The 12,880-nt window shown below is 38.6% G+C and overlaps 1 protein-coding gene across 3 annotated transcripts in view; it reads right to left on the reverse strand.

The window, feature by feature from the left end:
- The window catches only part of ENOX2 (ecto-NOX disulfide-thiol exchanger 2), a 258,742-nt gene that overhangs the window by 58,116 nt on the left and 187,746 nt on the right, over nt 1–12,880 (reverse strand). For all 3 annotated transcript variants that reach the window (XM_080794862.1, XM_080794861.1, XM_080794863.1), the window contains one exon: nt 5,829–5,963. In XM_080794862.1, the coding sequence (XP_080650988.1) occupies nt 5,829–5,925 (97 nt within the window). In that variant the 5' untranslated portion in view covers nt 5,926–5,963. The remainder of the gene's footprint in view (nt 1–5,828; nt 5,964–12,880) is intronic.

Raw genomic sequence — 12,880 nt, forward strand, 5'->3', positions numbered from 1 at the left:
TTCTGTGAATGTTCCTAGATCATGACCACCTACCTATCACTCCCCCTCATCCTATCCTGGCTAAAACAGTACTTTTCTGTATGTTTCTATGTAGACATTTGTTACACTGTAGTGTCGTGATATTGACTTTGCTGCTTCTGCTACTGGACTTTGAGCTTGAAGGCAAGGATTGAGCCATGCCCATTTTGGATCCCCCTGACCCTAGCTCAATATACTTTTAATGAATGGATGGATGAATAAAAGCACAAATGAACAAAATGGATAGGAAGCCTCTGATTTGTCATTCAAGAGGCATCTCATACATGAGATGTATTAGAGAGAAAACATGGGGGTTCTAAAAGTACTGAGGCCAGTATGAGGGCAGGAATCTTGTCTTTTTTGTTTATTGCTTTATCCCCAGGGCTTCTCACAGTACCTCACATATAGCAGACCTCAGTAAATATTTCTTGTATGAATGAATGTGCAAATGATATCACTTGGCCACTTTTTGTAATAGTTTCCATGGGGAGTCTTGAGAGTATGATCACTGGGTAGGCTTTAAGCTTGTTTTATGGAGGAACTAATTCTGTTCGTTATAGTGTTTTACATATCATTGGCTTTCAGTGAAGTGTCCACCATGCAGATGAATAGTGCTCTCCTTTCTCAGGATTTCAACCTTATCTGCCACTGAAGGCATATTCTTTTTGTGGAAGATATTAAAAATAATGGAACCACAAGTCTGGCTCTCCTTGGAGAACTTGTAGAGCAGTGGCCTGTCATGTGTCACACATCCTCATTCTTTCTTTCTGTTCCCATCAGAGTTGGCCTTCTGGGTTTGGTGAGAACTGTCTTCTTCTTCTTCCATTTTTAAAAAAAGATTTTATTTATTTGAGAGGGGAGAGAGTATGAGGGGAGGTGCAGAGAGAGAGGAAGAAGCAGGGAGCCTGATGGGGGGCTTGATCCCAGGACCCTTGGCTCACAACCTGAGCCAAAGGCAGATGCTTAACTGACTGAGCTACCCAGGGATCCTGAGAACTGTCTTTTTTTTTTTAAATTTATTTATTTGTCAGAGAGAGAGAGCAAGCACAGGCAGAGGCAGAGGGAGAAGCGGGCTCCCCGCCAAGCAAGGAGCCCGAGGTGGGACTCGATCCCAGGATGCTGGGATCATGACCTGAGCCGAAGGCAGCTGCTCAACCAACTGAGCCACCCAGGCGTCCCCTGAGAACTGTCTTCTTAAAAAGGACAATGCCCATGGATGGGCAGTGTCTTGCTCTGGGAATAAGATCCATAAGTACATACTTTCCAACATCTCCTATTATGGAGGTGACACAGTCAATAAAGCAGAGACACCATAATAAAAGACTCTCTCCTTTGGGACTTCACAGGATCCACATTTGGATGCTAAGGATATTTTAATTGAGGGGAAAATAAAGGAAGCAGCACACAGTATTTAATAATTGGTTCATTCTTGGATTCATCTGCGATGATGGGCAGAACAATGTTCCTTAAACAGAAGGTCTGACTCTTTTTGGTCCCTCTCTTCATGTGAAAACTAACATTAGTCTTATTTGACCAGCTTGGAAAAACAAATACTCCTGCAGGAAAGACGGCTGCCAGTCAGAGGGAACCTCCTAATCTGCCATCATTATGGATTAACTTTACTGAACAGCAGCTGTACAAAACACCATGTTAGATGAAAGGGAGCTCCAAACCAAACCCCAGAGATGGCCTGTTTCTGCTCCCCACTGCCCTGATGACAAGTATGTGTCCAAGAGACTCAGTTTCCATGACAATATGGATTTGAGCTCTCTAGGGCAAGTCAAGAAAGCTTATGTATCATTTGTTTTTCATCAATGCCAAGAGCCTTTTCTGTTGTCACAGGCCAGATGAGACAGCACACAAGAAAAGGTCTGCTGTCTCAGTAGGAAACCTAAGGGGCAGAAAAGTTGAATTACTGAGCCATTAGTGGGTGACCTCAGGGAACAGTTCCATGTGGCTCATTGGCTGCCATTTCCATTTTAAGGAATCTTGAGGGGACAGAGAGAGGATAGGGGATGTTTTAGCCCATTCGGTTAAAATGTTACATAATAAAGATAATAGGGACACTTTCCCAAAACCTGGGAAAAAAGAAGGGTATGCAGCCTTGGAGTGTGGTGCCACCCTTCCATTTCTGTGGATACCCCCTCAGATTTACAGGGAGCAGTCAGTGGTGCCATCATCCAGCACCTCTCCTGGGGAAGATTTTGTTTCTGCATTCACTACACTTCACTGTTGCTAAGAATACAAATGAGGCATAATTCAATTTTTTGTGAGCCATATATCAGATGTGAACTTGAGACAGTAATAATTGTTAAGTTCACTGAGAGGTTACTGTGAACCAGGCATCATTCCAGGACTTTAACGTATTTACTCATTAATCTTCACAACAACACTATGACATAGGTGCTATTATTATCTTTGTCTTACAGATGTAGAAACTGAGGCCTAGAGATGTTAGGTAACTTGCCAGTGTTTACACAGCTACTTAATGGTAGAACACAGATTTATCTGAACCTAGGCAATCCAGAACCAGAATCCATGTTCTAACCTCAGTGGTTAAACTGACTTCCTAAAATAATACAGAGAAGAGAAAAATTAGTTCACCCAAAATTCAAGCAATTTTACAGGTAGCTTCACAAAGTATGTCTCAGCCCAATACTACTGTCCCACGTATTTTTAAGACAAGAAGGGCACTACTAAACTAAGTATCGGTATTTCTGGGTAGCTCAGTCAGTTCAGCATCCAACTTTTGTTTTGGGCTTTAGGTCACCATGGCAGGGTGGTGGAATAGAGCCTGGTATGGGGGGGGGGTCTGTGCTCAGCGGGGAGTCTGCTTCTCTCCTCCTCTGTCTGTCCCTTCCCCCTCTCATGCGCGTAACCTCTTTCTCAAATAAATAAATGAATAAATCTTTTAAAAAAATCTGCATTTCCAAGACCTGGTTTCCAAAAAGTCAAATAACTTTCCCTAGAGCATAGCTAAAAAATCACTGTATCACAAAGTTGAAGGAGACCCTGAGAATCTATTTCTTCATAGTGCTTAAGAAAATAGGATATAGACAAAGGGGGCTAGAAGTAGAAATTAAAATCACTCTCGACGTTTCAAATGTCTGGTTGGAAGTGGATGTGAGGAACACTTATTAGAGCTGACAGTGGCTGCACAGCACCCAAATGCTTTCAATTTAAGTGGCAGCTTAGCAGTCATTTGAAGGAGGTACTTTAGTATTTCCTTTATCTTAAAGAGAATATAGTACTACTAATAGTATTAATAAACCTTTATGGAGCGCTTATTATAGGCCAAACATTGAGCTAAGTATATTATTTAATCTTCACAGCAATCCTATGAAGTAGATACTGTAGTTATTCCCATTTTAGAGATGAGGGAACTGAGGTACAGACCGGTCAAGTAACTGGAGAGAGGTCATATAGCTAGCAAGCAGCACAGCAAGGATCCAAACCCAAGCAGTCTGTCTTTGAGGCCTATGTTGTTAAATACTAAGCAAGATACCCTCTCTGCAGGAACAGCCCTCTGAGTTACTGTTAAGAAAACCTACCCAGTTTTTTAGGCCAGTTATTGTCCCCAGCATAAGCTTTGGGCATATAATGATGGTTTGGATGATTTTGTTACTCTCAATGCTAAGCTTTTTTCCCTCCACATTATAGAGGTGGCTAAGTATCAAAGATTGCTATGTGAGCACAGGTTTATGTTTTGATGTGGTAATTTACAAATTATCTGCTATAACTCACATAGAGTCCCCTTGGCATCAGAGCAGATATGGCCTCAACATTTTTCCCAGGTCATAGATCCATACAGTTCAGATTTCCATAAACTCTATAGTATAAGAGATTGTGACACAGGGGGCGCCTGGGTGGCTCAGTGGGTTAAGCCACTGCCTTCTGCTCAGGTCATGATCTCAGGGTCTTGGGATCGAGTCCCGCATCGGGCTCTCTGCTCAGCAGGGGGCCTGCTTTCCCCCTCCCTCTCTGCCTGCCTCTCTGCCTACTTATGATCTCTCTCTGTCAAATAAACAAATAAAATATTTAAAAAAAAAAGAGATTGTGACACAGGAAAACTCCATATGGAGCTATAAAATAATATATAATATCTTAATTTAAATTGTATTACAGTGAAATAATGAAGAACTAAATTTAAAGACATATTACACCCTTTAGAAATATCTGTAAGAAATATGTTAACAATGATTTTAAAGTATTATAATAGCCAACATGTTTGAGCACTAACTATGTGCCAGGCATCGTTCTAAGCACAATTAATTGTCACAAAACCCCTAAGGGTTAAGTATTATTAGTCTGATTTTATGAATGAAGAAACTGAGTCTCCTAGAAGATATTTAACTACTCAAAATAAAGTAGTGAAAGAAACAGGCTTGGAAGTCAGGCAGATTGACTCCAGGGTCTGAGCACTTAACTATTACGCAATACTGGCTCCTGTCATAGAACCTGCTGATTCCAGATTGCCCCCAATAGTCATTCAAAACCCAAGGAGATCAATGGTCCAATCATTCGGCCCTCAAAGGATCCCTGGTTGCTCATTTCAACCACGGTTGGTCTAACATAGCAGGATGCAATCTAGTCAACTATAGTCTAGAGCATGAAGTATAGTTTGATGGGAGAGTTCTTTGCCTTTGACATATATAAAACCCAAGTTCCTTTGCTGTCCACCCATTTCTCATTCACATTATTTTTTTCTTTATATGTGGCTACTTTTATGCTTGTTTCCCAGCTTCTATGTAATCACATTTCTTAATTTATTATTAAGATTATTAAGCATCATTGCCTACCCTACCATGTTCCCATTATAACTTACAAGGATTCAAAATCTGAACTGGAATTGCGAAATTATTTTGGGGGGAGTGGGGGTCACTAACTATATAAACAAATGGCACAACAAAGTGGCATCACTCTAGATCCATTTCTCAACTTTACTGTATTTGTGAATAACTTGGGGATGATGTTAAAATGTAGCTTCTGATTCAGTAGCTCTGAGCTGAGGCTGAAGATTCTGGGCTTCTTAACACCTCCTGGATTATGCAGATTATATTTTGAGTAGGAAGGTACTTGGTCAGCCTGGTCCTGTCATTCATTTAAGGAGGATCACAGTTAAATGAACCTGGGGAGATTAATGTTTAGGGTATTTTAAAAGAACCCAAGGCTTCCTGAGATGGCAATTTCCTAATGTCTTCACAAATCCATTTTAATAGTTAATAGTTCTGACAGCACAGAAGACTTTTTTGTGTGTGTTTAAACCAAATACTTCAGATGCTGTGGCATTTTTCTTCTGATTTTATCTTTAGTGGAGATGGCGTTAGTACACCATGCCCATTCTCTTACTGATAACTTTGTTTAAAAAAATTGAAACAGTTATTCAATATGAACAACTTTGGGATGATCTCCATCATCTCCTTTTCCCCACTTTATGAATCTGTGATTTTTGAGATGTCTAAGTCAATTCTCATTTCCATTCCATGTTTATTTGTCTCCTCTAAATCTATAAAATTAAATAAACTTTGTAATTCCTTGCCAAATCTTGTTGTCTTTTATTTCAATGAGCTATTTAAATATTTAATGACCATATCCTACATCAGATATATTCCTACCTTGCCCATAGTGCGATAGGGAGTATACTAGTAACTTCTGGCCACCCCACCTACAAAGCTCATATTATAAAAAATGCACACTCTAGGCAGAATCTGGTAAATGCCAACTTCAAAAGAAGTTGTGTCATACTGTTATATTTATTACCACATGGCCAATAAAAAGAAACACTTGTGATGTGATTAAAAATAGCATACCAGGTAAAATTGGTTGTCCAGCGATTCCCAGTGGTGCCATTCCAAGATTATTCATTGCTGTGGCCCATGCAGTTGGATCGGACATAGGTAGTGTCATTGCAGTGGAATCCACATTCAGAGTTCTACTATTATCAGCTAAAGAGAAATGACAAGCAAAATAATTTGTTGTATTAAGGTTTCAGTATGTAGTTTGCTTAACATAAACTGTCAAACTCCTTACAGAAATGGACTGATGGACAAATGGTAGATAGGGCCTTAATGCCAGCTCTTTACAAGGGTTAAACCAATACGGCTTGAATTGGCAGTAAGTCATAGAATTTGAAAGCAGTTTACCAGATGGCATTTTAGTGTGTTTCCTTCTTTCTGCTCCCTCTGTTCCTCCCTTCCCTTGTGTTTTTTTTAATGAAGACTTTATTTTTTTTAGAGCAGTTTTAGGTTCACAGCAAAATTAAGGAGAAGTTACAGAGATTTCACATGTGCCCCTTGCCCCCACACATGCACAGTCCCCTCATTATCAACATTCTGCACCAGAGAAGCACATTTTTTACAACTGATGAGTCTACACTGATGCATCATAATCACCCAAATGCCATAGTTTACTTTAGGGTTCACTCTGGGTGTTGTACATTCCATGGTTTTGGACAAATATATAATAACATGTATACATCATTCTGGTATCATACAGAATATTTTCACTGCCCTAAAATTTCTGTGCTTGCTTATTCATCCTTCCCTGCCCCCAACCCCTGGCCATTACTGATCTTATTCCATCTCCATAATTTCACCTTTTCTATAATGTCATATAGTTTGAATCATACAACATGCAGTCTTTTCAGATTGGTTTTTCTTACTTAGTAGTATGCATTTAATGTTCCTCCGTGTCTTTTCATGGTCTGATAGTTCATTTCCTTTTAGTCCTGGATAATATTTCATCATATGGATGCACCAGAGTTTATCCATTCACCTACTGAAGGACATTGCAGTTGTTTCTAAGGTTTGACAATAACGAATAAAACTACTATAAGCATCCAGGTGCACATTTTTGTGTGGGCATAAGTTTTTACCACCTTTGGGTAAACACCAAACAGCACAATCAGTGGACTGTACAGTGAGAGCATGTTTAGTTTTATAAGAAACTGTCAACCTGTCTTCTAAAGTGCCTGTACCATTTTGCAGTCCCATCAGCAATAACTGAGAGTTTCTGTTGCTCCATATCATCACCAGTATTTAGTGTTGTCAGTGTTCTGGATTCTGGCCACTCTAATAGTTGTCTAGTAGTATTTATTGCTTTACCTTGCATTTTCCTGATGGTACATAATGTGGAGCATCTTTCTATATGCTTATTTGGCATCTGCATATCTTTTTTAATGAGGTATCTATTAAAGTTTTTTGACACGTTTTAAAATTGGGTTGTTTTCTTACTGCGTTTGAAGAGTTCTTTGTATATTTTAGATAATAGTCCTTTATCAGATGCACATTTTGCAAATATTTTCTACCAGTCTGTGGCTTGTATTCTCAGTCTCTTTACAGTGTCTTTTGCAAAATAGAAGATTTTCATTTTAATGAACTCTAGCTTATCAATAATTTCTTTTATGGATCATGACTTTGGTGTTGTATTTAAAGCCATCACCATATCCAAGGTCCTTTAGGTTTTCTCTTATGTTATCTTCTAGGAGTTTTATAGTTTTGCATTGCACATCTAGGTCTATGATCCATTTTGAGTTAATTTTTGTGATGTGTATGAAATTTGGGTCTAGATTTTTTTTTTTGTATGTGAATTTCCAGTTCGTGCACATTTGTTGAAGAGACCATCTTTGCTCCATTGTATTGCATTTACTCCTCTGCCAAAGATCAGTTGACTCTATTTGTGGAGTCTATTTCTGGGTTCTCTATTCTACTCCACCGATCTATTTGTCTATTATTTCACCAATACCACACTGGCTTGATCACTGTAGCTTTATAGTAAATCTTGAAGTTGGGTAGCATCAGCCTTCCAACTTTGTTCTTCTTCAGTATTGTACTGGGGCCTCTCCATATAAACTTTAGCATCAGTTTGTTGATATACACAGAATAACTTGTTTGGATTTTGATGGGGATTGCATTAAATCAAGTTGAGAAAACTGACATCTTGGCAGTACTGTGTCTTCCTATCAATGGACATGAAATATCTCTCCATTTATTTTGTTCTTTGAAATCTTTATTGTTTTTGTTTTAAAGATTTTATTTATTTATTTGACAGAGAGAGAGAGATAGTGAGAGAGGGAACACAAGCAAGGGGAGTGTGAGAGGGAGAAGTCGGCTTCCCATTGAGCAGGGAACCCAATGCGGGGCTTGATCCCAGGACCCCGGGATCATGCCCTGAGCCGAAAGCAGAGATTTCACCGAATGAGCCACCCAGGTACCCCAGTTCTTTGATTTCATTCATCAGAGTTTTATAGTTTTCTGGGTTTTTTTTCCCCAACTGTATATACCATAGGAGCTTGGGATGCTTCTCATTCTTCTCATAGTCTAGTTGCATTACAATTACTTCAGCAGCTTCCATCCAAATTACTCATGCATGCAAACCAAGAAAAATCATCCAAGGGCTTCCATAGTAGCAAGAAATGAAAAACTATATTTTTGATGTTATTTCATATCTTTGAGGGAGTAGCATTGAATAGAAATGGACACACAATCAACAGATATCAAATTAGCCAACTAAATGTTTTGGGAATTAGGGGTACATCAGAGAGTATAGATAGAAGTAGATAGAATACACAGCCTTCAAAGGCTCTACAATCTAACTTAGGAGACCAGTGATGGTGGTAATGATTATTACTATTATCACTACTTTCACCACCTTCATCCATTACAATAATTATTGAACACTCACTATGTGCCAGGTAAAGCACTTGGCATGCATTATTCTCATTTAACTTTTAAAACAACTTTACGGGAGGAACTATTTATATCTCAATTTAATAGATGAGAGGATTTTATTTTATTTTTAAAGATTTGTTTATATGGGGCGCCTGGGTGGCTCAGTGGGTTAAGCCTCTGCCTTCAACTCAGGTCATGATCCCATGGTCCCGGGATCGAGCCCCGCATCGGGCTCTCTGCTCGGCAGGGAGCCTGCTTCCTCCTCTCTCTCTACCTGCCTCTCGGTAGGGAGCCTGCTTCCTCCTCTCTCTCTACCTGCCTCTCCTCTCTGCCTACTTGTGATCTCTGTCTATCAAATAAATAAATAAAATCTTTAAAAAAAAAAAGATTTGTTTATATTAGAGAGAGTATGTGCACGTGAGAGAGTGGGGGAGGGGTAGAGAGGGAGAGAATCTTTAAGCAGACTCCCCACTGAGCAGGAGCGTGATTTGGGGCTGGATCCCAGGACCCATGAGATCACAACCTGAACCAAAACCAAGAGTCGGATGCTTAACTCACTGAGCCACCTAGGCACCCCTAATAGATGAGAGGTTTTTGAAGATCACATATGTTGTCCGAGGTCACCCAGGTAATATACTTTTAGCCACTTCACTTTATTATCTCCAGTGAACAATTAAGAAACAATCAAAGAATTTAATGGAATTGACCAGAAATGTTACTGAAGTTTACGGAATGAAAAGTTGCTGTGGCTTGAGTAGGTGGGAAAGACTTCGTGGAGAAGATAGGATTTGAACAAATGGGCCAGATTTCTATAGAGCATGTCTTGAGTGATGGGTAGTTATTAGATACAGAAGAAAGAGGGGAGTGATGACATAAGCAGACATTGAAGTGGGTTATATGTGCATGTGCATGTATATACTTCACAGTTGGGAGATATATAATCATAAGTCATTGGAGCACAGAAAGACTTATTTTGGGAAATTTCCCTCTGATTAATTATTGCCTTAGAAAAATCTTTCCATGGCTCTTCTCCTACCTCTCATGTACACTCCTGCCAATTATACTCCTGAAGGCAACCCTTCTAATAGTAGCTTGCTATTTGCTAACATCTATCACATCCTTCTAACCTAGGAACATCAGGGATGATTCTTGGCCTTTTCTTTCTTTTAATAAAAGTGCTATTTTGGACATTAAATGGTCAGAACAAGCAAATGCAAATGTCCAGAAACATTATTTCTGAAATATCAGTTTTTATCATTCTTCTATGCTGTCTATGTATCTTGTCCATAAACCATTCCCTCCGCCCCCACACAGAGTGACGAATGGCCTTAAGCGTTTGTTACTATAGTCAGAAGTCACATTTCAGAACTGGTAATTTCTCTATGGGTAGAAACTCTAGCCCTCACACCCAGTTTTCAGTGCTCTCCTATGAAGGCATAGTATGGCTAGAAATAGTCTCCTCGTAAATGTTATTAAGGAAACAAACATGGGTCATCAAATATCCTTTGGGTCAAGAGTTTACATATTGATTATTTGGTTCATCTGAACACCCAATCTCCAGTCCAGGTGAGACACGTTTTAGGGAATGTTATAGCTGGAAGGGACCTGTTGAGATTACTGAATGTGCACCCTGATTTTCTCTAATAGCTGCAGAATGACTTCAAGAGGAAACATCTAGGTTTAGAAGGACTGGGCCCCCATACCAAAAATAATTTCTTGCAAGAGTCTGGCTCCTCGTTGGCTCTGTAGTTCCGGGAAACATAAGAGAATCAGGAATTATTCTTTTTTAAATTAACATATAATGTATTATTTGCTTCACGGGTACAGGTCTGTGAATCTCCAGTCTTACACAGTTTACAGCATTCACCATAGCACATACCCTCCTCAATGTCCATAACCCAAGAATTATTCTTAATAAAGAATTCTGAAATAAAAGAACGAGAATTTACAATGTACCAACCTAGCCAAACTCTGGACTAATTTCTGGGGAGGGGAGAGAATTATCTAAATTATCGGTTTTTTTAAAAAGGATAGCACAGTATTACTATTTTCAAAATACATATTAATTCAAAGTGCCTATTAAAATGTCAGCAAGTAGAGTTCCTGCTAGGCTTGTTTACATGAACCAGATGGTTTAGATAAGGACCATGTGTAATTAACAGCATTATTTTGCTATGATAAATTCAATTCTTAAATTCTTAAGGAGTTCTGCTTTTTCATTTCCCTCCATTCCCCCAACACCCATCTCTACCTGTCAAATCCTACTCATTTTTCAAGGGTCATCTGAAATGTTACTTTGTCTGTGAAACCACCTCCCTGGAATTAATTACTCCCTCCTAGTGTGTCATCATTAACATTTTATCTAGAATTTGATTTTTATGTGTTTGCTTATTCTCTCACTCTTTTCCCCTAAACCAAACTTTTATTGAGTCTTACTATATGTCAGGTCATATGTTAGTGACTAGAAATATAGAGATGAACAAAATTCACTTACTGCTCTGGAAAAACTCATAATACAATGAGAGCATGACATATAAACAACTAAATATAAATTATTTTAATAAGTGCTGCAGTAAAACTATGAGGAAAGTGCTATGAGAATAGCAAAGGAATAATTAAATCTGCTGGAATGGCTTTGGTTGTATGTGTTTAGGGCACAGAGAGCAAGAGGAATACTAGGGAAGGTTTCACTGGGTAAGAGTAATTTGAAATGGGTCTTTAAGGAGGGATAGGATTTTCCTCCAGGTAGTAAATGGAGGATTAGGGTTTAAGAGCATTCCAGGAAGCAAGAACAACTGAACATTATCATTGACTGCCTTGAATTATAGTCTCTCTTGAATTACATGTTTCTTTTCTGCTAGCTAGCCTGTGTGCTCCTTTACATAAGGGACTTGGTTTTAGGTGTCTTTGTTTCTTAGTTCAGTGTCTGGTATAAAGTAGGAATTCAAGAAATATTTGGATGAATGAATAAAGGAAGTCAACTTACATTGATTTTGAGCAAAGAAGCAATCCATGCAGTGGATTATTTATATACCTTTTCAGAATGATAAATTGTCTTAAAAGGGATAGCATAGTTGCTAAACTAATTCTCTTTCCAGGACAACTGAATTGACATGTAGAAATTTACTGAGAGTTACAACTAGAGATAGATGAACCCAACTAATAATTCAGTTTGATAGCATTAGCTATAATCTTTCTCCCATATAGGCACAGTCGTACATATAAGCAAGCTTGTAAATTTTTACTTTCAAAGAGAAATCCCAGATGATCTTCTGTCTGGCAGCAATCTGGATTTAAGGTCTGTAGTAACAAAATATGCTGTGCTGAACATCTGTTTAGAATCATCACTTAATGGTGGAAAAGTTAAGTCCAGACCTGATTCACTTTCTAGACTAAAAATGGACATCTAGCAATTTCTTTAAGTGTGTTATGAAAGTCGTCTCATGTCACTAAAGGAAGAGATTGCTCATTTTCCCGTAAGTCCTACATTCACTGGCAGTGGCCAAGAATATTGAGAAGTCAAGTATCAAGTGCTGTCAAATAGTCTTCAAAATTCCTCACCCATCTGAAGAACATCTCCTGTTATGCTGGTTTTCCATTCTGCCTTGTGTGGCGACTCCTCAAGAGATCACAAGTTGTAGAGTAATTGTGAATGAATGCCTTCTAGGTAAGTTGATCGAATTTATGGCACTTTGGAGCAAGAGTTCCTTAGTGCCAGAAGAATAAAAGATTTGGAAGTAATTACCCATTTTAACTTGGTATTGCTCCATAACTATCAAGTTATTGCCATCTGTTTATTTTTATATTATACTTCAGTTGATTGAACTAGTCAATTATTGTCAGTTATTTGATCTTGAAGAAAACACACACACACACACACATTCTGTGATACACCCATTCTATAGTAGACTTAATTATTTCATATGTTTCCTTTATTTCCTTTGAAACAAGTTCAGTATGTTGGTTTCATCTCATCAACCGTACTCTTTTTATTAAGACAAAAGCTGTCCTTCTCTGGCAATTTACTCTCCTGTAATTCTTTCTTATGCCCAGGCTTATATCCATTGGCTTTTATGCTTGCCGTAATTTTATTACACAGTATTGTGCAAAGCTGAGGAGAGAGTTTTGTCAACCAGCATTTATGGAAGGTTTGATAAGAGTAGGAAGCAATCTTGCCTAGTGATCAAGAGTAT

This window comes from Martes martes (genome assembly GCF_963455335.1).
Source record: "Martes martes genome assembly, chromosome: X".
NCBI classification, from domain to species: domain Eukaryota; kingdom Metazoa; phylum Chordata; class Mammalia; order Carnivora; family Mustelidae; genus Martes; species Martes martes.